Here is a 25,310-nt window from a genome sequence, read left to right on the forward strand (position 1 = left end):
ATTTCAAAAAAACAAAACTCCCTGGAATTGTAGTTTATAGTTAGAAGATTGAATTCCAGCACTTTAATCAAAATTCAAAGGGTGTGTCATTGCACCTCTCTGATTATTTACACGTGCCTTTCTAACTAATACTTTATATGACCCATTTTAATTACTTTACTAACCCCCAAATTACTAGAGCGTACGATTCCTTACCAAATTAAAAAGGATAAAATATATTTTATCCCCCTGTAGTTTAGCAAATTTTCACATAATCCTCTATGGTTTTAAAAGAAATGCAAAATCCCTTCATGATTTGAATAGAAGTGTTAAAATAATGAAAATGATCCTCTATAATGGAACCCACGAAAATGTCGAGATTACTTTTGTTTAAAAACTAAAATGGTTGTAGTGATCAAAATATATAAATATAATATGCACGATACTTTAAGTTCTTATAATTTTGTATTTTATTACATAACTCCCTATAATTTATAATTTAGTAATTTATCACATAATCTTCTTGTGATTTTCAAAATATTTACATAAACCTCCCTGTGGTTAATAAATAATTTTTAACTTTATATAGGGGTATTTTTGACATTTTAATTGACTCTATTATGGAATGCAAATTTAGTCACATTGACACTTTAGTTCAAATCATCGGGAAGTTATATATAACTTTAAAATAACAAAAGGATTATATAGAAAAGCGCTAAATCATCGGGGGAGTGGTGTGGGGGGTAAAGTGTAATTTACCCAATGAAAAACTTGTGTAGGATATGAGAACAGAGACTTCTTTGCTGCTCAGTATTTTCGTTTCTTTTCTTTTCTTTTTTTCCCCCTAGTTTTCTTTTTGCGATTCATGTGATATTGCTTACCACAATTGACCAATGTACAAATCACAAGCTATCAGCAGCACTATAAGTGGATCCGTTGCTATTTTGTGGAGCCATTGCATCCATTCATCTAAAATGGACTAAAAAACAGATAACTCTTACTTTCTTTACATAACATAACAGTCAATTATCTACGCTCTCGTGTCTTTCGATCTTAGGTAATACTCTGCTCTAGAGGCTCAAATAATGAGGTTAATCAAGGATAGACATTGGATGCTGCATCAATCTTGTAAATCTTAACAAACTTAAAGGATCATTTACTTATTCCCCTTGACAGATACTTAACTTAAATGTTCAGTCAGGTCCTCCTCATCCTGTAATTGTGGTTGAGCATTATTTTGGACACACTTCATTTACTTCCATGTCCTTTTCAGTCAATGCAATTTGCTCATATATTGGCAACTTCTTGGCTTCTTTTTCACATCCTTTCTCTTTGATGCTGGTGTTGTCATTTTCTTTGCATTCTTAAAACCTTACCATATTATATATACACTAGTGTGTCACAGTCTTTCTCAGTGCAAGAAACACATTTATCTTCTTGTTAGCCATGGCGTTCATTAGCTATTTCCTGTTCAGCATGTTAGCCAGTCGCTTGCTTCTGTCATCTAGTCCTGTTGAAGCAGCTCCGAAAGATGCTCTAGTCACAAGCCTCCCTGGATTTAATGGCACTTTCCCTTCGAAACATTACTCGGGGTATGTTTTTTGAACTATGTGTAAATATCTCTCTCATTTCTGGTTTAATTGTTAACATGCATCCTTTTTCTTGATTTATATGACATGCAAATTCAAATGTGTAAAGGTATGTGACAATCGACTCGGCTACTCCGAAGCACCTCTTTTACTACTTTGTTGACTCAGAAAGAAATCCATTGAAAGACCCTCTCGTCTTATGGCTCAATGGTGGACCTGGCTGCTCTAGCTTTGATGGATTTATCTATGAACATGGTAATCTCTTCTTCCTAACATTACCAATTATTTTTCAATCTTATTGATGAAACAAAGATTCAGTGGGGGTGTCTATGGTTTTTCCATGCACTTGCACTTGTACTAAATCAATTTTCCTTCACAAGATATGGTGATCATTCAGAATTAATTCCCTGCAGGACCCTTTAACTTTGAAGCACCAAAGAAACAAGGGGAGTTGCCTATATTGCATCCCAATCCATCTAGTTGGTCTAAGGTGTGGTTTGATTTTAATGATCTGATCGGCTTATAATTTTTCTTTCTGCAATTTGTTCAGTACATGACAATCTTGTAATCCAAAATTTATTTTATACGTAGCCATTACATTTCTGAGCCGCCTTGCAGGTCTCAAACATCATCTATCTAGATTCTCCATCAGGGGTTGGGTTTTCATACCCAAATCTTCCGACTGGAGATCTACAAACGGCCTCTGATACTCATGCTTTTCTCCTCAAGGTGCAATTTGATCATTAAGATTTCATTTCCTTAATACTTCATTATTTACGTGCAAAGATACAAAATTTTCTTCTGACAAATCATTTACTGGTTGTACTTGAATGAAATGATCAGTGGCTTGAGCAATATCCAGAGTTTCAAGCAAATCCATTTTATATCAGTGGAGAGTCTTATGCTGGCATTTACGTGCCAACTCTAGCATCCGAAGTGGACAAAGGTATCCTTATATATATCTAGTAAACAAACGCACGCGTGCGTGCGCGCACACACAACACACATTCTGCATATGCATATTTGCTTTGGATGTCAGCTCCCCCTCCCCTTGAATTAGGTTAGAATAGGTTATATAAATGTCATGTTGCGAAAAAAAAAATTGGCTTTGGGATGTCATCTTGAGACAGTTTTCTTTTCCTTTCTGCAGGAATCAAAGGTGGTATTAAACCGAAAATCAATTTCAAGGTAGGCCAAAATGGCTCAACCTTTTGATGGGCAGTGCTTTAAATATTATCACCATTTGTGTAGAAAATTAATTCCACTGCAACATATGATACAGGGCTACATGGTAGGAAATGGAGTTTGCGAGTCTAAGTTTGATGGAAACAATGCTTATGTTCCATTTGTACATGGGATGGGCCTCATCTCTGAAAGTGTTTTCAAGGCAAGTAATAAAACAAGGTTGACTTAATTAGTATGCCACAATTAATTCCAGCAGCTTTCTTGTCCTTTCTAAACAGTTTCTTGTAAGACATGGATTCTTGTATTAGAACATTTTTTGGGTAAAAAAAAAAAAAAGGGTAAGTATAGAAGAAATCACCTCATTGCTGTGGATTATCAAATCAAGCAAAGGATTATCTGCATAGTCTGAGATGTTAAATTCTCATAGCAATTGCAGGAACCTAATCTTTTTCTTCTTCTTTCTTTTGGTTTAAATCTTGGGTGACAGGAAGCTGAAGCTAATTGTAAGGGGGACTACGATAGCGAAGACCTTCCTTGCCAAGCAATAATCTCACACATCGACGGCGTGAGACGTCTTTCCCTGCTAAATTATATATGAGCACTAAAAAAGATTAAGCTTATACATGAATTAATTAAGGTGAATTAAAAGTTCTTGGCTACCCTAAACATGAATTGATAATTGGTTGTGTGATCATGACCAGCTGGTCAGCGGGTTGAACATATATGATATACTGGAACCATGCTATCACAACAACAAAATCCCAGAAACAACGTCCACAGACAATACAAGCTTACCAAAAAGCTTTCAAGAACTGGGAAAGACTGACAAGCCTCTGCCGGTGAGGAAGAGGATGTTTGGTCGTGCATGGCCTTATCGAGCTCCTGTGAGAGATGGGATTGTTCCATCATGGCCACAATTAACTCAATCACTCCACGCCCGAGGAGTTTCCGTCCCATGCACAGTGAGTTAATTCACACACACACACACAGACATATATATATATAGACACCAAACTCACCTAAAAAATTCCTCCAATATGTATTTTCTTCAAAATGATGTTTAGATTCTATGATGTGAACAAAAAGATTTCTTGGAAAAACGCAGGATGATGAAGTAGCAACTGCATGGCTGAACAATGAAGCTGTGAGGAAGGCAATTCATGCTAGTCCGGTACATATATACAAACATATATACTAGAAAAGATTTTTTGTTTGGTTAATCTTGTAAACTGGGACATGATTAAATCCTGATCAGGAGAGTGGGAGTTGGGGGATATGCAATGGCCTTTCATACAATCATGATGCAGGAAGCATGCTCCCCTACCACAAAAATCTTACATCCGCTGGATATCCTGCTCTCATTTACAGGTAACTTTTTTAGGCAAAAATCACCCTAGTTTTATTGCATTTGATCAATTTCTTCAATAAAAGTCTTGTGCATTGACAAAAACAACACGTAAATTTTTTGACAGTGGGGATCATGACCTGTGCATCCCATTCACTGGAACCCAAGCCTGGACTGCCTCCCTCGGCTATGAAGTTGTGGACCAATGGCGACCTTGGCTATCTAACGACCAAGTTGCTGGGTACGTATACCTTCAATTCTTACCATTTTATTAAAATTAAACCCTCTTTTTTTTTTTTTTAAGGATTAGAGATTTTCTTTATTCCTTCTGATCAAAATAAATTTAATATTTTTTTAAATTATTTTGGTTAGTTTAAGTCTAATTGCCTATATATACAAAAAAGTGACTGTTATCATTAATTTATTTCTTGTGATCTTTCAATTTCTGGTATCTGGTCTTTATGCCACTCCAAAGAGGTCTATAAAACTGAAATAATTTGATGAGAGCATCTAAAACTAACAAAGACATATGTGTTGCCTATTTCAGGTATTTACAAGAATATGCCCATAATCTGACTTTTCTCACAGTAAAGGTATAAATTTGTGGATTTTTATTTTGTTTCTCTTTCATTTAATAAAGCAATAAGTACATTATAATGCTTATTCAAATTCTCCAAATTCATAATTTCAATTAATACCGCGGATTATCAATTCATGCAGGGGTCTGGACACACTGTACCGGAGTACAAGCCAAGGGAGTCATCGGACTTCTACAGCCGTTGGTTGCAAGGACAAAAGATTTGATGTGCCCATCAACAAGTGGTTTTTGGTTATCTGGAAAATCAAGGATCTGGAACATCAATTATTGTTGCAGTAGCCCAAAAAAAAAAGAAGAAAAAGGATGTAGAAAATTCATTTGTGTCCAGAGAAAAAAAAATTGTAGAAATGAAATGTGTACCAAATGAAAAATGAGAAAAGATATCATGATCAAAGAAATCCTTCTTGTTCCATCCATTAATTGTTCTTGGCTTTTTTGTTCCTTCTGCAGTGCATTTCTGACCCCTTGAATACTTTTTTTTTTTGGTAACAATAGCATTGATTACTAAACAAAAAAAAAAAGTGTGAATTGGATAATGAAAGAATGAATAATAAAATGAAAAAAAAAACTCAACATTATGACCACAAGAAATTTGCATAAAAATAATCATGTTTAAGATAAGATTGAACAATAATCAGTGATCCTAATTCAAATTCCCTTTCTCCTTACCGAATCTATCCATTCTTTGCTAAAATTAAAACCAAAGAAATCTTCTTTCTTGACCTATAAACAATGACCGTAAAATCACAACATGTTTAAACGACAAATATAAATATGAATATGCCTAAAATTACTATTTGTTGTATATCGTTTAGAGTAGAACTTTTCTTGTTTTACTTTCACTTTTTCAAGTGACCTGTGAATACTTCATGGTTCTAGAATTTTGTTTCTCCTATGTGAACATTGTAGAGCATTATAGGCCAGTTATTTCAGGCCCGCATTGTTGGGCTAAGAGAACGTTGTAGGAGTTACTGTACAGTTCGGGTTGCCGGACATTACTTGAGTACGGGAAGGCCGTCGACAGGGAGAAAAATTAGGCTCAAGCTCGCTCTGATTGGGCGGCGTGTTCCCTTTTTGTTGTTTCTCTCCAACCACATGTCGTATTCTTAATATTTGGTTTAATTATATATTTGAAGTTATATTCTTAAATTTTGGACAATTTTTATTTTTTTCCTATGATTCATTACCTCTTTATTTATAACAAATTTCAATCGACATATTGATTTCCTACCTTTTTAACAATTAATTTCCTTCCTTTTTCACTTCCTTACTTATGGCAACTTTTAATCAATTTGCTAATTTTTTTCCTTATATACGTTTGTATTAATTATGCCTTACTACATCTTTTCATCAATTGACAAATACTTTTACTTACTTTTAGTTCTCTCCAATCACATTTTGTATTCTTATTATTTGGCTTGATTTATGTTACTTACTATTACTAAATTTGGACAAATTTTTATTTTTCTATAATTGATTACTTCTTTATTTACAACAAATTTCAATCAACATATTGATTTTCTGCTTTATATATGTTTTCCTTGATTTTTTAAATTTATCTAGAAATCCATAGTTTTGAACGCTATCAAATTCTTGTTTTGATAGGTTATTAAGTTGGATGTTTTGATTTTCTACCAAGTAGATTAACTATCTTTTCGCTACCTGGACATATTTCATGTTTTTGTTTCTTGGTAGTTTTTATTCTTTTCCTTTTTTGAAAACAATTAATTTGCTTTCTTATTTATATAGCAACTTTTAATTATTTTATTAGTTTACACCTTATACACATTTATGTTAATTGTGCCTTACTAAATCTTTTTATCAATCAATTTATAGTTTTCCTTTTTTTTTTTGTTATTTCTCTCCAATAACGTTTTATATTCTTAATATTTGACTTGATTACAAATTAGAAGCTACTATTTCTAAAATTTGGACAGTTTTTTTTTCTATAATTTATTACTTCCTTATGCATAACAAAATTCAATCAACATGTTGATTTTCTACTTTTTTTAATTCTTTTTTCTTTTTTGGTAACAATTAATTCCCTTCTTTTTCCACTTACTTACTTATGGCAATTATTAATCAATTCACTAATTTTCACTTTATATACATTTGCGTTTACTATGCCTTACATTCTATAATCATTCTGCATTCCATATTAGTTTTTGAGTTTTTCTAATGAGATGGATGCCAATTAGGCACTCATGTCTCTAAATTTATCTAATCTATTTTGTGTATATATACACTAACAATTATTATCTTTCTTTATATTTATACAATTTCCCTAATTAATCTTACTTTTCAAAAAATCTAATAGGTATAGCTTAATGAGTGCCCATTAGACAGACATTTAAATTTTAGATTATGATCCATTTAATTTGTACAATTAGTTGCACCTTTTTTCTTTTTTTTTTTGAAATTTCTCCATTATTTATTATGTTTTCTCCTTTGGAATCCAATTTATTAAGAACTTATTACAGATAAAAACTCGTTTTGATGTAAGCACAAATTTGGAAAATTTCTTGATTTTATTTTAATAGTTTTTTTCAAATAAATGAAACAATTGCCTCCCAAATTAATTTCCTTTTTTAATTTTTTATTTGAGTAAAATAAAACTTCCTCTATCTATTAGGTTCTTTTTCAATATCTAATTGGAAAATTCAGAATCAATTACCCGTTTTTTACGCTAGTACCCCCTTGCATGTTTTTCAATATCTAATTAGTTTTGTTCTTAAAACCTTGCCATATTATATATACACTGGTGTGTTGTTCTCTTTCTCCGAGCAAAAAACATATTATCTTCTTGTTGGCCATGGCGTTCTCAAGATATTTCCTCTTCAGCATATCAGTCAGCATCTTGCTTCTGTTATCTTGTCATGTTGAAGCAGCTCCGAACGCTGCTCTAGTCACAAGCCTCCCTGGATTTAATGGTGCTTTCCCATCAAAACATTACTCAGGGTTTGTTCTTTGAACTATGTACATATATATATATCTCTAATTTCTGTTTGAATTGCAAACATTTCATATTTCCATTCTAGTGATAATGACGCCCTAAATTGATATGTGTAAAGGTATGTGACCATCGATTCGAATCCTCAGAAGAACCTCTTTTACTACTTTGTAGTATCAGAAGGAAATCCGTCAAAGGACCCTCTTGTCTTATGGCTCAACGGTGGACCTGGTTGCTCTGGCTTTGATGGATTTGTCTACGAACATGGTATTCTTTTTTCTAACCATTACCAAATTTTCAGTCTGACTTGATGAAACAGAGAGACAATGGGGTGTCTGGTTTTTCCATGCACTCGCACTTGTACTAACTAAATCGATTTTCTTTATAAGAGATGATGATCATTTGAGTTAATTCCTTGCAGGACCATTCAATTTTGAAGCACCAAAGAGTCAAGGGGAGTTGCCCATTTTGCATCTCAATCCATATAGTTGGTCTAAGGTGTGATTTGATTTCATCATCCAATCAGGGGCTTTTTTTCTTTCTGGGTAAACTCAAAATCTTGTAACTAAAGTTTTTCTGAGCCCTGCAGGTCTCAAACATCATCTATCTAGATTCTCCATCAGGGGTTGGGTTTTCATACCCAAATCTTACCACTGGAGATTTTCAAACAGCCTCTGATACTCATGCTTTTCTCCTCAAGGTACAGTTTGATCATTAAGATTTCATTTCCTTGAGATTTCATTACTTCAAGTACGAAGATATAAATTTTCTTCCAGCAAATTAATTACTACCTGTACTCGAATGAAATGATCAGTGGCTCGAGCAATATCCAGAGTTTCAAGCAAATCCATTTTATATGAGTGGGGAGTCTTATGCTGGTGTTTATATACCAACTCTTGCAACTGAAGTGGACAAAGGTACCCTCAAATACGTCCATCACACACATAAAACACACTTGTATCTGTGCTTATTGGCTTTGAGAATGTGACACTTTTCCTTTGTGCAGGAATAAAAGCTGGTGTTACACCGAGAATCAATTTCAAGGTAGGCCATATAGGTACACAAAATTTTGATGGGCTGTGCTTTAATTGATCATCATTTGTGTAATAAATTGATTCCATTGCCATCTGATTGCTACAGGGTTATCTGGTAGGAAATGGAGTTTGTGATCCTAAATTTGATGTAAACAATGGTTATGTTGCATTTGTACATGGAATGGGCCTCATCCCTGACAGTCTTTTCAAGGCAAGTAATAAAACTAGGTGGAAATATGAAACTAGAATGACTATTTTAGTGCCAAGATTAATTCCGAAAGTTTTCCTTTCCTTACAATAACATTCAATTTTTTAATATTATTATTATTATTATAAAATAATATTTAGTTCTCTATATGATAAGGTTGATGTGTTTAACGTATCCATATTTTGTCAAGTGAACTATCTTTCTTTTTTTTTTTCACTACATGGACTTCTTTAATATATATATATATATTTTTTTTTTTTGAAAATTTTTTTGGTAATAATTAATTCTCTTCCTTTCTCACTTCCTTATTTATAGTAACTTTCAATCAATTTATTGATTTACACCTTATATATTTTCGTATCAATTATACCTTGCTAAGTTATAGTTTTCCATTTTTAAAATCTTTCAACAAATTATGTGCAATCCCATTCAAATAACAGATTAAATAATTAGTTATTATTATAAGATTACAAATAACCCAAAACTACAAGAGTTTATAACTGATTTAAATTACAACTAACACCCAGATTATCAACGCAGTCCGAGATATTAAATTCTCATAGCAATTGCAGGAAGCTAAATCTTTTTTTTTTCCCTTGGGTACAGGAAGCTGAAGCTGCTTGCAAGGGGGACTACGATCACCAAGACCCTCCTTGCAAAGAAAAAGTATCACAAATCGACAACGTGAGATGTCTTTCCCTACTAATAATCATCTTTTAGATCATCAAAAGGGATTAAGCTAATACATCAACTAATTGGAGTATGATTGATTAATGACAAAAAACTTCCCTAAAGTTAACTATTTATCAAATGATTCATTGATTATATATATAAAAAAAAGGCTATCATTGATTAAATTAACTTGAAGCTCTTGACCACCCTAAACTTGAATTGATTGGTTGTGTGATCATGATCAGCTGGTGAGCGGGTTGAATGTATATGACATACTGGAACCATGCTATCACAAAACAACGTCCACAAAGAACACAAGCTTGCCAAAAAGCTTTCAAGAATTGGGAAAAACTGATAAGCCTCTGCCGGTGAGAAAGAGGATGTTTGGCCGTGCATGGCCTTATCGAGCTCCCGTGAGAGATGGGATTGTTCCATCATGGCCACAATTAACTCAATCTCTTCAAGCCCAAGGAATTTCCGTTCCATGCACGGTTGAGTTTAATTACCTCAAAACCTCCTTGAATGTTCATACATGTCCTTTTGATTATGTTTAGATTACAGTGAAAGAAATTAAGTAGTACATGGGATTTCTTGATCAAAATACAGAATGATGAAGTAGCAACTGCATGGCTGAACGCTGAAGCAGTGAGGAAGGCCATTCATGCTAGTCCGGTACGTACAAATATATGGCTAGCTGCTAGATTACACATGATCAAACTGTCTTTGATATTTTTATTTTGTACAAGTCTCGAGCGGTAAATAGATGGTTTTTGTTATTCTTCTGATGATATACATGATTAAATCCTCAGGAGAGTGGAAGTTGGAGCCTGTGCAATTACCTTGCATATAATCATGATGCAGGAAGCATGATTCCCTACCACAAAAATCTTACATCTGCTGGATACCCTGCTCTCATTTATAGGTAAAAATTTAAAGGCTATTAATTTGCACACATGTTGAACTTAAATGGGCAGTTTATCTTGTCACAAAAAAATTGCAGACCCTTTGATTTGTGTATTTCCGGAAAAAATTGGATTATTTTCCAAGAATAATTAAAGAAAGTAATTTAAGAACTTAGTAAGACCATAAATAAAAATTTGGGCATATAATATCTATGCCCACATTGCCCCAAAAAAGAAAAAAAAAAAAGAAACTATGCCAAACCCTTTTCCAAGCCTTCTTTTTCCATTTCAAAATTTCTAGATTTGAAAGTCTTTTGTACTGACAAAACTTGTATATTATTCACAGTGGGGATCATGATATGTGTATCCCATTCACTGCTACTGAAGCATGGACTGCCTCCCTTGGGTATCCAGTCGTGGACCAATGGAGGCCTTGGCTATCTAACGATCAAGTTGCTGGGTACGCTTCAAAATTCTTACCATTTGTTTATGATTGATTTGGTTTTGAGAGAGAAATATGCTCCTTTCTTTTTTTTTTTGGGGGGGGGGGGGGGGGGGGGAATTAGAAGAATCTAAATATGTTACTAATAAGAATTTGTGAACAGTTGATAGTACGAACCTTTTTGTTTCGACTGATTATCTTCATTCCTTCTCAAGATAAATTGATAACATGTGTTAACTTTCCAAAGATATTTGGTTACTTGATGCTTATACAAAGGACCTTAAAAGCAAATGTAATTTCAACACAAATTATCTCCTAGAGAGGTTCAATCATCAATGTAGGAAATGACATGATTTACTGTGAAGTGATTATGCATTCCAAAATTGGAACAGAGGTAACTATCTAGGATTGTGAAAAATTTCGTGCGAGGTCAATTTTATTGACTGGCAAAACAGGTTTCTGCCATGGTTTGTAACAAAATTTTGCCTTGTCATTTGATGAGGAAAGTAAATTAACAAAGAGGATGTGGTGCCTATTGCAGGTATCTAGTAGAATATGCCCATAATCTGACTTTTCTCACAGTAAAGGTATGAATCTGTGGACTAGTACTTTATGCTTTTCTCTATTATTTACAAAGCAATAAACATAGTAATTCTTGTTCAAATTCGCCATTTTTTGTGTTTTTGTTACCACGGATTATCAATTCATGCAGGGGTCTGGACACACTGTACCAGAGTACAAGCCACAGGAGGCATTGAACTTCTACACCCGTTGGCTGCAAGGACAAAAGATATGATGGGTTATCAACATCAACATGGGGTTTGATTACAGGGAAAATCATGAGTATTGAAATAAAAATAATAAGAAAAAAGGATGTACAAAGAACTCATCTTCCCAGTAGAATTGATTTTCGGGAAGCTGTGACACTTCTTTGTTTCTCCCTTCTGCAATGCATTTCTGACTTCTTAAATATTTTTGTAACTATAGCATTGATTACTAAACCAAAAGAGCCCACCTATAAAGAGCGATTGAAAATCACGACATTTCTAAATATAAATACAAACATGGGAATCCATAATGTCAAGGAAGTGAGCCATCTTTTAGTCTGTTTCTGTCGCTTAAACTCGTATGCCGCTTAGTATAGGATTTTTCAACAAAAAATATGTGATTTTCCGCTAATTGCATTATTAATGGTAAAAGAAGTATAAGATCCTGTTCATCAAGGTGCTTCAAGTAAAAATATTTAGAGTAAATTAATACTGTCCTAATAAAATTTTGGCTACAGATCAAACTTACGAAAATCCATGCAGAAAATACCTGTACATTTTTGTAGACACCAAAGGCTGGTAGAGACTATATCTACTCAGCCCCCATCCTCTCTCTCCTAAATAGACAATTGATGTTGTTAAACAACAAATCATTCAAGATTTATGAATTTGATTTGTTACATCATGCAAGAAAACGCAGACAAATAATCTACTAAACAATTTACTATGCAGAAGATTTTGCATAAAGAAAATACAAAGATGATAGATAGGCATATCAATGGGTAGGGTCTAAATTGATTCATTTTTATCCAAGTTTAGACCCATTAAATTATAGTTGAATTCAGACTTAGACCCAAACCCATATGGGTTTAAAAAAGTAAACCCAAACTTGGACCCTTTTGGGTTTGGATATCTAGAGGGCATCCATGGATATTTTTTGTGAACATATAGTGAAGAACTAAAGTAAAAATATTTTAAAAATATATAGAGTTCAAAAATAACATAAATACCATTCAATTTTTATTTTTAAATAATAAAATTAACATTCAAGATATTGAATTTATTAAGGACTCAAAGAAAAAACTATTATCAACTAAAACTATCTATTTTCAAAACTTCATTTACATCTTTATTCAATTTTTCATTTGTTTGCTCTTACTTTTTCTCCTACTCCTGAATAGGTTTTGTACCAATTACAATGACAATGACATAGAATATTAAATTATTTTATATATATATATACACACACACATACATGGGTTTAGGAGCACTCGATTTAAATCTGAGTTTTGTTCTAGATCATAAAAAATTAGACCCTTCCCAAACTTACGACTCTTTCGCAGTTGGATTTGATTAGGATTTGAGTTTAACAAATTAAACCCAAATCCTATCTAAATATATTGGGTCTGAGTTGGATTTAGGTAAGACTTGACCCATTAACATACATAATGAAAGACCTTTGATGCTAGAGTTAAGTTTATCATTATCATATTTCTTTATCATCTTATTCCGTTAGCTATTTCCACTCCTGATTTATAGATACTTTTTATTTTTATTTAAAATCCAACGGATACAAGTAACATTAGAGGGGGTGTTATATATGTCATCTAACTACTGTCCGATATTGGTTAATAAAATCCCATTATTTCATGAACTAATTAGCATAAAGACGATTTTGTAAACTACATTATTGTGGATATCCTTTGGCTCCTCATTCCTAGCTATCCTTAGTCTTTGTGCTCCTTTATTCTTCTGTATCATGCATGCTTAAATCCTCATTCCTTTGCAATCAGCACAATTGTGTTAATCTCCTCTCTAAGCATTCACTCAAGAATAACATATTCTTATTCATCCGCTCATGGATGTCCCTAAACACTACCTATTCAGCATATTAGTAGTAAGCCTTGTGGTTCTGTTTTCTGATCCTCTTGAAGCAGCACCTAAAGCATCCCTTATCACACATCTGCCTGGATTTAATGGCACTTTCCCTTCAAAACACTATTCAGGGTACATTATCATATCAGTAATTTCTAGCTATTTTGATTTTGAAGTTGTTTTTCTTTTGATTAGTAATAGAACATTAGGTGCCTCCGCATCCAATGCTAGTTGTTGGTATTGATTTCGTAAAAATTTACTTACATGCTTTTCGTTACATGCAAAAATGTTTGAAGGTATGTGAGATTCAAAGGTCAGCGTCATCCAACTCGAAGACACCTCTTTTACTATTTTGTCGAGTCAGAAAGAAATCCATCGAAAGACCCTGTTGTCTTATGGCTTAATGGTGGACCTGGTTGCTCTAGCTTTGATGGATTTGTGTACGAACATGGTACCATATTTCCAACCACAATTACAAACACAAATGCGTGTGTATCTTTCATGCAGTTGTTGTACTGAATTTCCTTCCCATTCATGCGAATTGATCAAGGAATTCCTGGCAGGACCCTTTAACTTTGAAGCACCAAAGAAACAAGGGGAGCATCCAATTTTGCATCTCAACCCCCATAGCTGGTCTAAGGTGAAACTGATTCCAAGTAGTGTAATTTGGAAGTCAAAATCTTGTAAATGTTCTTTTAATTCTCCTATTTTCTGAGCCATGCAGGTCTCAAACATCATCTATTTGGATTCTCCATCTGGGGTTGGCTTTTCATACCCAAGTATTCCAACTGGAGATTTACAAACAGCCTCGGACACTCATACTTTTCTCCGCAAGGTATTGGGAAAATTATTAGCGATTAAGTAGACTGCATTGTAGATGAAGATGGTTGCTCAAATTCTCTTGCAACAATTAATAACACTATCTTTTCTTGGATCAAACCAGTGGTTTAAGCTATATCCAGAATTTCAAGCCAATCCATTTTACATCACTGGGGAGTCTTATGCTGGCATTTATGTACCTACTCTTGTATCTAGAGTGGCCAAAGGTACCCTCATCATCATGACAATTATTTTTCTACAAATTGGGTTCTAGATTTTGACTTTTTTGCTTTACAACTTATGCAGGAATTAGAAAAGGTGCCAAACCAAAAATCAATTTAAAGGTGGCTAACAATTAATGTACAAGAGATTCTTGGTTGGCTGAATTTAAAATGATTTGCAGGTAATCGCTTAATTACATTGTAAATTGATGCAGGGATACATGATCGGAAATGGACTTTGCGATTCGGAATTTGATGGACTGAACTCTTTAATTCAGTTTGTACATGGGATGGGCATTATATCCGATAAGCTTCTCAAGGCAAGTAAACTTGATAAATAATAATTCTAGTGCTGCATTGCTTTTTTTTTTTTTTTTTTTCCCCATGTCTCATTAGTATGACCTTATCTTAAAATAAATAAGATACCAGAAGTTTGTCTAAATTTATTAGAACAACAATCACACTAAAATCTTTATAATCAAACAGTATAACTAACAGAAATCCAATGTGTCCTTTTTCTTTTGACCCTTCTCACCTCCAACTGTCGGAATTAGATTTGAGCATTGAATTTTCCCTAAGAGCCTAAGACCCTAAAACTCTGAATCCAATGTGTCCTCGCCAAAGATTACGTAGTTTATTAAGCAATTCTTTTGAAAAATGTTTTAGTAAAGAAGTAAATCATGCAAATGCAGGAAGCAGAAGTAGCTTGCGATGGGAACTACGAGAGAAATGAAGATAAAACTCAATGTACAACTGCACTCGCAAAAATTGCAGAGGTGAGAAAGAAGCTTTCCTCCACTTACTCTCATATTTTATAGCCATAGCTAATTGATACGTGATTTATCAAACAAATCCCTCTCGAGTTAATTAAGGATCACTTGTTTCATGTACACGAAAAGAAAGGATAGGCTAATCTTTTCTTTGTTGTTTATTGTCAGTTGATTATGGGGTTGAACATGTATGATATATTGGAACCGTGCTATCACAAGAAAAACCCTGAAGCGACGTCCACAAAGAATACAAGCTTACCAAAAAGCTTTCAAGAACTGGGAAAGACTGATAAGCCTCTGCCGGTGAGAAAGAGGATGTTTGGTCGTGCATGGCCTTATCGAGCTCCTGTGAGAGATGGGATTGTTCCAACATGGCCACAATTAACTCAATCACTCCAAGCCCGAGGAGTTTCCGTTCCATGCACAGTAAGTTTAATTATCTCAAAAATTCCTTGAATGTACATGCATTTCCTTTTGATTATGTTTAGATTACAATGAAAGAAATTAAGTACATGGGATTTCTTGATCGAAGTACAGAATGATGAAGTAGCAACCGCATGGCTGAACGATGAAGCTGTGAGGAAGGCCATTCATGCTAGTCCGGTACATCAACCTAGCTCCATCTATGTTCCTGTGTGCCTTCGTTTTTCAGAATAATCAATTTTTGGCAGTAAATATTGCTTCAGTTAATCTTCTCTCTTGATTTTGATGAAATCCTTAGAAAAGTGGAAATTGGAACCTGTGCTTGGCTGGCTTAGAATATAACCATGATGCCGGAAGCATGCTTTCCTACCACCACAATCTTACGTCCAAAGGATATCGTGCTCTCATTTACAGGTAACTTGAAACTCTACTTGCACATATATCTAAAATTTAATGGATTCAAATTTTAACATGTTTAGACGTATTTGACAATAAATGATATAACATCCTAATTAATTAGATGGGTCTGAATTGTCTAAACAAAATTTATTCTAGCAAATAAGTGATAAACTGTTTATTTATCATTTAACGCAGAATGCGTTCAAATGATAGAATTTTAGTACTTAACACTTCAACGACTTAACAGTTTAGAATTCAAATTTTAAGTTTCAATTTTATTAGACGCACCATTAATGTGTATATTATCCACAGTGGGGATCATGACATGTGTGTCCCATTCACCGGAACCGAAGCATGGACCGCCTCCCTCGGCTATAAGGTTGAGGACGAATGGAGGCCTTGGATGACTAATCACCAGATTGCCGGGTACCCTCTAATTAATTTTTACCATTTTCTAATGACCAGATTGGTTACAAAGCTTCATGATAATATTCGTGGGAGGTCAATGTATTCTATTGAAACAGAAATTGTTGTTCACTTTTATGTTAAATTTGCTGTGGATGATGACAAAATAAAACTTTTAATCAAAGAGATATGGTCTCTATTTGCAGGTATTTACAAAAGTATGCCCATAATTTGACTTTTCTCACCGTAAAGGTACAAAATTCTCCATAGAAAGTTTGTTGTTTGTTTCCCTCTTGCTCAAGTTTGCTTATCAAACTATAGATGAAGTTTCTTGATAGAATATGCCCTTAATGTTACTATTAACAATGGCTATGCATGGATATGGTATACGCAGGGGGCTGGACACACGGTACCGGAGTACAAGCCGCGGGAGTCACTGCATTTCTACAGCCGTTGGTTGGAAGGAGAAAGGATATGAACTATTCATCATATCATGAATTCTAGTCAGATTTTGTGGAAAGTTACGGCTGCTAAACAAATAAACATTTATAATGTGGGTGTTTTTGGATAAATTCTTATTTGCAAAAAAATTAATTTGATTTGTTTTTATCTTTCTAACTACTTTTTTTTTATCTCGCATATATCAAATCATAAAAAGTACTACAATATTAATCTACAAAATTATTCTAAATAATCTCCTATCCAAACAGACAGAAACCTCAGAGGAAATTACTCCTTGATTTTTTTTTTCTATTTCTACTAATCATTTTGACGGATAAGAGTAATTAACAAGCACAAATGAGAAAGAAAAAGGGTAATTACCTAAAATTCTAAAACAAGGAAACTTTAAAAGAAGCACTCCCTCCATGGCTCCATCCCATTTTACTAGTCTTGATTTCTATTTTGGGTTGTCCCAAATTATTTGTCATGGTCTTAAAAGGGAAATGAAAAAAGACCAACCTCTTAATTTTACCCTTCATTCAATTTTTAAAAAGAGCATTAAAGTTATGTTTTAACATTAAATGCTCTAACAAACTAGTGTAAAATTCAAAAACAACTAATAAAATTTGAATTTTAGTTAAGGGGTAATCATAAAAAGAGTTATTTGATGGTTGGTCAAACATTAAATTTCTTAAAACTATATGTATGCAAAGTTGACATGGGACGGAGAGAGTATCAATTTTAACAAATTGATGCCACCACTTCATAGTGCAATTTAAATAATTTTTTTTTCGTTTTTGGTCATGGGACGGAAAAATCAGTATCCAAAGCTTCTCTCACAATTTCAGTTTGTTTTGATAGGAGATTATTTGAAATAATTACTATAGCACTTTTTGTGACATGATACATGTGAAATAAAAAAGTGATTAAAAATTGTGTTTATGACGTAAGTATAAAAAATTTTGATTTTTTTTTTTTTTTGGCAAGTGTTGATAACCAAACATCATTGATGGGCCAAATGCTAAGTGTAAAAGGCGCTACATGCTTTTGTTAAATATCGGTGTCGGCCCAGGAGATCCCCTGACTCACTGATTCTGAGACAGGACCACAGGAACGATGCAGCCCATACAATATTACGAAGGCAATCAACTTTGACCCGTTCAAAACCGAAGGAACATTTGAATCTTTTATCACATCACATATTTGGAACCGTTTGATTCAAATTTCACAATCACTACTTATCACACCACTAAGTAATTGATAAATTGGGGGAATAAATAGACCTATAGAATTCCATAAGAGTGTTGGATAGCTTTAAATGACCCAGTTTTTGTTTAAAAATAAAAAATAAAAACAAAGATTACTGAAACCTAACCTATTTTTTAGTAGTTAATCATCATGAAACAATCAGTTTTGTGTACAATGATTACACAAATGATATATATATATATATATATATATATATATATATATAGAGAGAGAGAGAGAGAGCAGCTGCTAACACCCAAATCCACCGACTAAAGATTTTTGTGTACAATGATTTCAAAGGGTAAGAAGAATGTGTGTGTGTGTGCAAGAATTAGGAGAGGAAATTAATAAATATAGCTGGAAATTGTAGAGTCAAAGTGAGTGAAGCTAAAACGAATATCTGTGGCTTAGGATATGAAAATCATGCAACAAAATCATCAAGGGATGCAGACAAATGATCAGACGTCCCCATTGGTTTCTGGCCAAAACTGGGCATATCTTAGAATAGATAGTAGCAAAGGTCCCTCCTCTCTTCTCTTCCACATCTCTTTCCCACATATCACTATAGCACGAGAGGGACTTCAATCCCTTTATGACAATGAAAGTAATCCTAACCACGAGAGGGAGAGAGAGAGAGAGAGAGAGATGACAAGTAAACAAAACTCTGCAACTTGAATTGAATTAAAGCTTCCATTACCACAATTATTCCCAACATGACACTGTAAAAAACATCACACAAACTTTTAAGGAACAGGGAGAGTTGGATTCTACAAAATTCCAATCCTTCCCACACAAGAGAGAGAGAGAGAGAGAAAGGATGACTCCCGAGCTCCCTAATATAGCCGGGTCCACCTCTCCGGTAGAGAACAAATATGAATGGCCCTATTTTTTTTTTCCTTCTTTTCTCTACAAAGAGAAAAGAAACCATAAATGAAACTAAACAGAGAGATCAAAATGAGACAAGTACTGTAAAATGGAAAAAAAATAAATCAATTCAGACTATAGGCTTTTTACCCTTTTGTCATTTCCGCTTCTTCGTCTCTCCTGCAGCTTTCTCATCTTCTTTGCTAGGCACAAACCTTGGCAGGGTCAACAATGTATTCACACGGGACACTCCTTCAAGGGCAGACCACTCTTTTCCCACTTCCTCATATTCTGAGGCTTCCTCTTTGCTTTCTTCTGCAGCTTCTTCCTTGCTTTGTTCTTGAACAAGACTGTTGTCCGCTGCTCTAACCGTGCCAGAACGCATCAATCCAGTTGGGGTATCGACATCTTCTTTCTTGGTGCTTACTTCACCCTGCTCTTTTGATTTTGCAGTGGAAGCAGTAGAGAAATTGTTTATATCTGAATCAAGGAAGAGGCAAACCACAGCACAGTCATCAACTTTTGAAGTCGGGTATTTGGACCTCCAAGCTCGAACTGCTGACTCGACCAACCTACGGGCAGCAGATGAACGTGCAGGGGATGAAGCCACTATATCCACTACTTCTTTGTTTGACAGAACATCCCAAATCTAAGATAGTTCAAACAAAGATGGTTCAAATTTATAAGATGGAGGAATGAGCAGGTGATCACAAAAAGGAAGCAATGAATTGATTTTAAAAATCAATATCTGATTACATACCCCATCAGTTGCCAGGACAATGAACTCATCCTTTTCCGTCAGACGTCTGTATGAGATTTCAGGCACGGAGATTAGACCAAAATCCTTGAGACAGAAGTCTCCAAAAGCACGAGCCATGGCTAGACCAGGAGAATCATTATTAGGCAACCAAACTCTTGCAACGTCGGGTTCATCCTGAAGGGCAAAAACACGTCCTCTACATTTGCGGATCCTCTCAGCTTCAGCTGTTAGGTCAAAGGCAAGGGCTTTTAAGATGTAAACAAAAAGGAACACTTAGATCTATCTAGAGAGATTCTCATCAAAATATCAGGATATAAACTCGTCATACACAGAAAACATTTCTTATGACCACCTATATCTTTCCACACAAATGATCATTCATTTCCATTAGTAAAAGTCTACACAAAGGATTCAGTTATCTGGAGAGGGGGGGAATATCAGCCCTGGTTTTCAAAATAAAATACTTTCTCAATAGCAAATATAGCTAACGGACATCTAGCTAAACTAAAAGATTCCTTCTGCAAGTTCAAGTAAACCAGTATCCTCAAGATTAATGCACACAAATATAATTTTCCTGTATTGATCTTTTACGATTATAAGGTTTTCATATTTCACATTTGGACATTAGCATCATAAATTCCAAACGTAGTTGTTTGTAGACTAAACTAATGCCTTGTGTTTGGGTGCATAAGCTTTAATAAAGGGCTCATCCAATTTCTTACTCGTCCTTGTATTCTATTCTCATGCACATGCACAAACATGCTGCATCTATGAATATATGACTTGGCAGTTTGACAACTACTTTGATTTTTCCATCCTGACATATAACTATGAGAAATTATTATGCATACATGACCAGTACGTCTGCAAGTACATACAAGAACTCATCTCCCTGCAACAACATATTCAATTTTGCAAGCATGACCCTGAAGGCCAACATACAAGATAACACAAAAATCAATTGTCAAAGTTATTGCTACCCTTGTGCCCCAATTCTGCTGATGAAGAATGTTCCAGGATATGTGGAGAACTAAAAAAAAAGATGTCCTAGAAAACACGAATATCCTAATTCTCGAGACTACAAGGTTTTTCAATCCTCCTTATAGTTACTGGGGGAGCTGAAGGAGTAAAGAATGACAAACAGTATACAACAAGGGAATGCTGAACTCTGGTGAAAATGTTCAGAAACTATATTATCGAAGGGATCAACCAAACTATCAAATTAAGAATACTGTGAATTATAATGACTCAGTATTAATGCTAGATCAAAAGAACTAATACAACAGAATAAAGGGTAAGGGAGAATGTTTGAAAGTCAGACCTGGAAGACTGGGTTTAAGATCGACAGTCAACTGCACTGCAATGAGAGAATCATTTCCATCTCTAGTAGCCAGTATGGCTCGAGAATCCCCAACATTTCCAATTACCAGATCGTCACCCTAAAGGAAACAAGGAGCAATTGTGAGAAGGATGAACTTGTGAAATCTTCTAGCAACAGTGCACCTATAGAACAGAGTACCTGTTTCACTAAGGTGACTGCAGTTGTTCCACTGCAGAAGCAATCAATATTCGTATGCATTTTAAGTTCCCTATCCATGACCTTGAAAGCCTTCATGAATGACTCCTTCAATGTCTGAAAGACCTCTGGGTGCTTTTCTGCATCTTCAACACCAATAGATACTCTTGCTTCTTCATCAACAGATACAGAAGAATAGGTCGTATCTTCAGAGTTCATGCTAACTGTCCTATTCTGGCTGATCTCTCGAAGAACATCATCATTCTTAATATTGACTTCCCAATGTGCACTCAGTTTCAAGGGAAGACAATCTCTCACACGTTTGGCAACCATATGACCATAGGGTCCGTGGCCATCAAAAACACCACAAAATACTGTGTCTGTTCTTGAACCAAAATTCTATAATCCAATTTTAGACAGAAATATTAGCAACTTGAACTCTTTAGAGGCCAAGAGAAGATGAACGGTATCTAAACAACTGTCGGAAAAAACACTTAATTATCATATAAGAGAACATGAACAAAATCAATTGTTAACAAAGTATTCAAAAAATGAAAAAGTAGTGCCTATTGTTTTGGTCATTCAGAAAATGAGAACAAGAAAACAAGTGATGAAAAACAGTTTTGAGTACTTAAAACAAAAGGGAAAAAAATGGTTATTTCAAGTATCAAATAGTTCACAATCTACCACTATATGTACCATCGCATCTATGAATCTATGCAAAGCACATAACTACCTCTTCAGCAACCCAAATAGATAACATATCAAGCTATATGTTTTAAGCTTATACTGGACGACCTACTATAATTAAGTACCTACCAATCAAAAAGGAAAGTGCACCAAAACAAAAGTACATGCTAGTAGATTTATGACGTAGAAGAATCAAGTAAGATGCAATCAAGATGAAGTTCCTGAAAAGAACAAAAAGAAGTTAGCATGCATGACAAGAATCTATGAAGTTTAAGAACATAATATGCTCAAATTTAGCTAGAACAAGCATCACTGGGGAAGAACCATCAGCAATAGATAAATATTAAGGAAGACCAACGTTCTTATTGCTCAACCGATGGTTGAGAAAAGACAACTGTTCACAATGCACCAAATTTTGCCACTCTAAAACATGATTTTGTGATGAAACTCAAGATTTGGCCAACCCCAGAAGAAAAATATGGAAACACGTTACAAAATAATTGAGATAAGACACAATGCCATGTAATAGTGAACACCAACAAAGCAAAAGCAAGGTATCTAAACAGAGAAATTTCAAATTGCAATCTCATTCAATCTACAGAAACTATGGATCACATGCCCACATCATCCAAGAACTGATCAAGCTTGAAACTATTACAGATTAATCTTCTGCAAAAGGGACGCTTGGCTGTGGACAACATAAGCCATCACCTAAACAACAATAGACTACTACAATCTAGTAACCGCAATTTCTTGGCAGGGTAACAGCAGAATTAAGTTAAACTTAATCAGGAACAATTACATTGACTGACTAAAATAAAAGAACAATACAGAGTTAATTGATCCAAATAAGAACTAGAATCAACTTTGTGGTAGTCCTATACCGATACACAGATAGCATTAATGATTTGATGATCATGAAGGATCACCAAACTGATGCTCAACAATCTAGCATCCAATTTTTTTGTGACGACCCAAAAGAGTATGATGAGAGTGTGAATATGAAGCATACCTCCCAAACAATCATAGCATCTTGATTGGTTCCTTTCTTGCCTTGCTGAGTAAAGAGTGATGCTACCTCACTTGACCCATTCAAGAACAATCGTCCCGGAATTCTATGCAACATTTCTTCTCTTTTATAATCAAAAGAAGAATTCCGGGACCCTGGTCTCCGTTTCAAGCTGCCCTTCCTCTTCCTACCCACCGATGAGGTTGGAGAACTGGGAAGAGGGCTCCTGCTTTCGGTGGTTAAGCAGGACCCCATCCTGAGGGCCCTGATTATACTCAGCAGGCACTCCAGACCAGCGAGACAGTCACAACCTTCCCTACTTTCCGTAATGGGATCCGTCCCAACTCTTTCAAGAAGTCCCCCTAAATCTAGTCCAATCCAGCAACCACTTCCCAGTTTCACCAGATGTTTAGTCCACACAAACACAATTCACCTTGTTATTCAGCACAATCATCAATAGTCCAATAAGAATGCAATCCACTTTAACCCCAATAAGTAAAAACTCAGAATCTTAATCCAGCAACAAAAGCAGCTGCTTCCAACTCGAAAAAAGGAATCCACCTTTTATAATATCCCTTTAAATTTAAAGGGTTAACAGAATTATACCAGCAATTTGAGGAACAAGAATATCCACTAACTTTTTCTTCCCCTCTCAACAAGCATTAAATAATAAAAGAAAGCTCTTTCTGAGGATAAAGCTAGAAAGGATTTGCACTAACTTTCAAACACCAGCAGATCTATATAAACAAATTCTGCACTTTCTTCATTTTTTTTCAATATTTTACTCTTTTCCCTCCCTTATTGATAACCCCCAAAAGCAGCAGAAATGATTACCAGTGCAGAAAATACTCAAATACAAGCAAATCCAGTACCCGTTATCCACGAATGAATCAGCCAAAATCAGTAGAAAATCAGCCTTCCCTTTTCAGATCAAGTGCAAAACCTTATCGATACATTCATCAAATACATACAAATGAAGACAGCCCAGAAAAATTCTCCGAGCAACAATTACTGATTACACTTGGTAGACAAAAATTAATTATCCAAGTACAGCTCAGCAAAACCAGAGCTTAATTGGTTAAAAAAATATAGAAAACTAGGAGGTATATATAATAGTGTATAACCTATACAAAACCAACCATGAGCAAAATAAACGGTGGGAGAGAACCAAAAACAAAAATTTTTTGGGGAGGTGGGGGGTGTGTGTTGGGGAAGGTGGGAATTTGGATGGAAGTTTCAATATGAATGGAGAGAAAGAATAGCAACGAACCGTAGAGAAAAGAGGGAAGGAGGAGAGAGAATGAAAGAAATAGTAATTAGGATCGCAATAAAAAACGGCCGATGAGACTTTTTTGTGGAGGGAGGGACAAAATAGCGAAGAAGAAAAGAGGGGCCTTTGGCCTTCGGGATGGAGGCTATTCCTTTCTTCTTTCTGGGTTGGGATCACTTTCAAAAGATCTGACATCCAATAGGGACTAGGGAGGGAGGACAGATATCCATGTATATATATAATAGTTAGAGAAACAGAAGAGAGAAGGCAAGAATATAAAGGTAAAAACTTTACAATAAAGACATAAAAATGGCAGATTAGGAGATGATCATAAAACTGCAAAGGATCAGAATGCAAAGAGCTAGGCTGAACAGTTGATAATTTGTAGCGAAATATAACGCTACTACTCCTTACGTATTTACACACAGTCACACACTATATGCATGGAAAAAAGCCAGCACCATCTTCTCTGAAATTATAGGCATGTTGGGCTAATTGAAAATTGGATTTTGGGTAATTGATTTGCCTAGTACTAGTAGTGTATATTTACAAATGTGTATATGTGTATTTTTGTATATTTTTGTATTTTTGATGATGATGATGATGATGAGGGGAAAAGGATAAAAGAAGTGTAATGTTTTTGTGTTGTGTTGTTGGCTAGTAGCTATTGCCTACGGCTATGAATTTGACCAATTGGGAATAATTGTTTTCTTTCTCCTGTTGGAGTTTAGATGCTTTGCTTTGTTTTCTTGATAGCACGACTGGATTTGACAAATGAATTTTTTGAACGTTTGTTTAAAATTTTATTATACTTTACTGTAAAAGTTATAGGAAAATTTTTTAAGTTTGTAAATTTTTAAATATTTTGAAATATATAATTTTAAAAATTTAAGAAATTTTTCGAAATTATTGTAACTAAAGTTGTTAAA

At 34.6% G+C, this 25,310-nt stretch overlaps 4 protein-coding genes across 6 annotated transcripts; 3 read left to right on the top strand and 1 right to left on the bottom strand.

Annotated features, from left to right (window-relative positions):
* Positions 1-1,384: 1,384 nt before the first annotated feature.
* LOC113710665 (serine carboxypeptidase-like 20) lies at positions 1,385-5,108 on the top strand. Of its 2 annotated transcripts, none has more exons than XM_027233786.2 (14): positions 1,385-1,571; positions 1,678-1,823; positions 1,982-2,058; positions 2,187-2,297; positions 2,412-2,514; positions 2,719-2,756; positions 2,851-2,955; positions 3,241-3,318; positions 3,455-3,715; positions 3,859-3,924; positions 4,009-4,121; positions 4,226-4,339; positions 4,646-4,691; positions 4,819-5,108. In XM_027233786.2, exons 1-14 carry the CDS (start codon positions 1,426-1,428, stop codon positions 4,900-4,902), a joined length of 1,488 nt encoding a protein of 495 aa, XP_027089587.1. In that variant the 5' UTR covers positions 1,385-1,425; the 3' UTR covers positions 4,903-5,108. The 2 variants fall into 2 exon arrangements, with proteins under 2 accessions (XP_027089587.1, XP_071921662.1); XM_072065561.1 differs by having other exon boundaries at positions 1,386-1,571; positions 2,851-2,959; positions 3,245-3,318.
* A 2,400-nt stretch (positions 5,109-7,508) lies between these two features.
* On the top strand, positions 7,509-11,874 carry LOC113709286 (serine carboxypeptidase-like 20). Its single transcript, XM_027232014.2, has 14 exons — positions 7,509-7,654; positions 7,768-7,913; positions 8,068-8,144; positions 8,236-8,346; positions 8,461-8,563; positions 8,653-8,690; positions 8,787-8,891; positions 9,495-9,572; positions 9,806-10,051; positions 10,167-10,232; positions 10,370-10,482; positions 10,809-10,922; positions 11,446-11,491; positions 11,617-11,874. The coding sequence occupies exons 1-14, from the start codon at positions 7,509-7,511 to the stop codon at positions 11,698-11,700; spliced, it is 1,473 nt and encodes a 490-aa protein (XP_027087815.1). The 3' UTR covers positions 11,701-11,874.
* Positions 11,875-13,514: 1,640 nt separating this feature from the next.
* On the top strand, positions 13,515-17,201 carry LOC113710685 (serine carboxypeptidase-like 21). Its single transcript, XM_027233806.2, has 14 exons — positions 13,515-13,678; positions 13,843-13,997; positions 14,110-14,186; positions 14,271-14,381; positions 14,490-14,592; positions 14,672-14,709; positions 14,802-14,906; positions 15,279-15,362; positions 15,525-15,782; positions 15,894-15,959; positions 16,078-16,193; positions 16,491-16,604; positions 16,790-16,835; positions 16,978-17,201. Exons 1-14 carry the CDS (start codon positions 13,530-13,532, stop codon positions 17,059-17,061), a joined length of 1,506 nt encoding a protein of 501 aa, XP_027089607.2. The 5' UTR covers positions 13,515-13,529; the 3' UTR covers positions 17,062-17,201.
* Positions 17,202-18,925: 1,724 nt separating this feature from the next.
* Positions 18,926-24,888, bottom strand: LOC113709777 (probable protein phosphatase 2C 33). Of its 2 annotated transcripts, XM_027232635.2 has the most exons (6): positions 23,115-24,888; positions 21,416-21,811; positions 21,218-21,335; positions 19,897-20,120; positions 19,287-19,785; positions 18,926-19,178 (listed from the first exon to the last, which is right to left on the bottom strand). In XM_027232635.2, exons 1-5 carry the CDS (start codon positions 23,364-23,366, stop codon positions 19,294-19,296), a joined length of 1,482 nt encoding a protein of 493 aa, XP_027088436.2. In that variant the 5' UTR covers positions 23,367-24,888; the 3' UTR covers positions 18,926-19,178; positions 19,287-19,293. The 2 variants fall into 2 exon arrangements, with proteins under 2 accessions (XP_027088436.2, XP_027088435.2); XM_027232634.2 differs by having other exon boundaries at positions 18,926-19,785; positions 23,115-24,887.
* Positions 24,889-25,310: the final 422 nt, after the last annotated feature.

Source organism: Coffea arabica, chromosome 9e (assembly GCF_036785885.1).
Source record: "Coffea arabica cultivar ET-39 chromosome 9e, Coffea Arabica ET-39 HiFi, whole genome shotgun sequence".
Classification (NCBI taxonomy): domain Eukaryota; kingdom Viridiplantae; phylum Streptophyta; class Magnoliopsida; order Gentianales; family Rubiaceae; genus Coffea; species Coffea arabica.

Excerpts from the sequence above, each read along its gene's own strand:
- LOC113710665 (XM_027233786.2), top strand. The coding sequence starts at position 1,426 with ATGGCGTTCATTAGCTATTTCCTGTTCAGCATGTTAGCCAGTCGCTTG. Across the intron at positions 1,572-1,677 it reads CCTTCGAAACATTACTCGGG|GTATGTGACAATCGACTCGG; the intron begins GTATGTTTTTTG and ends AAATGTGTAAAG. Across the intron at positions 2,059-2,186 it reads ATCCATCTAGTTGGTCTAAG|GTCTCAAACATCATCTATCT; the intron begins GTGTGGTTTGAT and ends GCCGCCTTGCAG.
- LOC113709286 (XM_027232014.2), top strand. The coding sequence starts at position 7,509 with ATGGCGTTCTCAAGATATTTCCTCTTCAGCATATCAGTCAGCATCTTG. Across the intron at positions 7,655-7,767 it reads CCATCAAAACATTACTCAGG|GTATGTGACCATCGATTCGA; the intron begins GTTTGTTCTTTG and ends ATATGTGTAAAG. Across the intron at positions 8,691-8,786 it reads CACCGAGAATCAATTTCAAG|GGTTATCTGGTAGGAAATGG; the intron begins GTAGGCCATATA and ends TGATTGCTACAG.
- LOC113710685 (XM_027233806.2), top strand. The coding sequence starts at position 13,530 with ATGGATGTCCCTAAACACTACCTATTCAGCATATTAGTAGTAAGCCTT. Across the intron at positions 13,998-14,109 it reads TGGATTTGTGTACGAACATG|GACCCTTTAACTTTGAAGCA; the intron begins GTACCATATTTC and ends AATTCCTGGCAG. Across the intron at positions 16,605-16,789 it reads ACTAATCACCAGATTGCCGG|GTATTTACAAAAGTATGCCC; the intron begins GTACCCTCTAAT and ends CTCTATTTGCAG.
- LOC113709777 (XM_027232635.2), bottom strand. The coding sequence starts at position 23,366 with ATGGGGTCCTGCTTAACCACCGAAAGCAGGAGCCCTCTTCCCAGTTCT. Across the intron at positions 21,812-23,114 it reads ATGCTATGATTGTTTGGGAG|AATTTTGGTTCAAGAACAGA; the intron begins GTATGCTTCATA and ends ATTGGATTATAG. Across the intron at positions 21,336-21,415 it reads CAGTCACCTTAGTGAAACAG|GGTGACGATCTGGTAATTGG; the intron begins GTACTCTGTTCT and ends TGTTTCCTTTAG.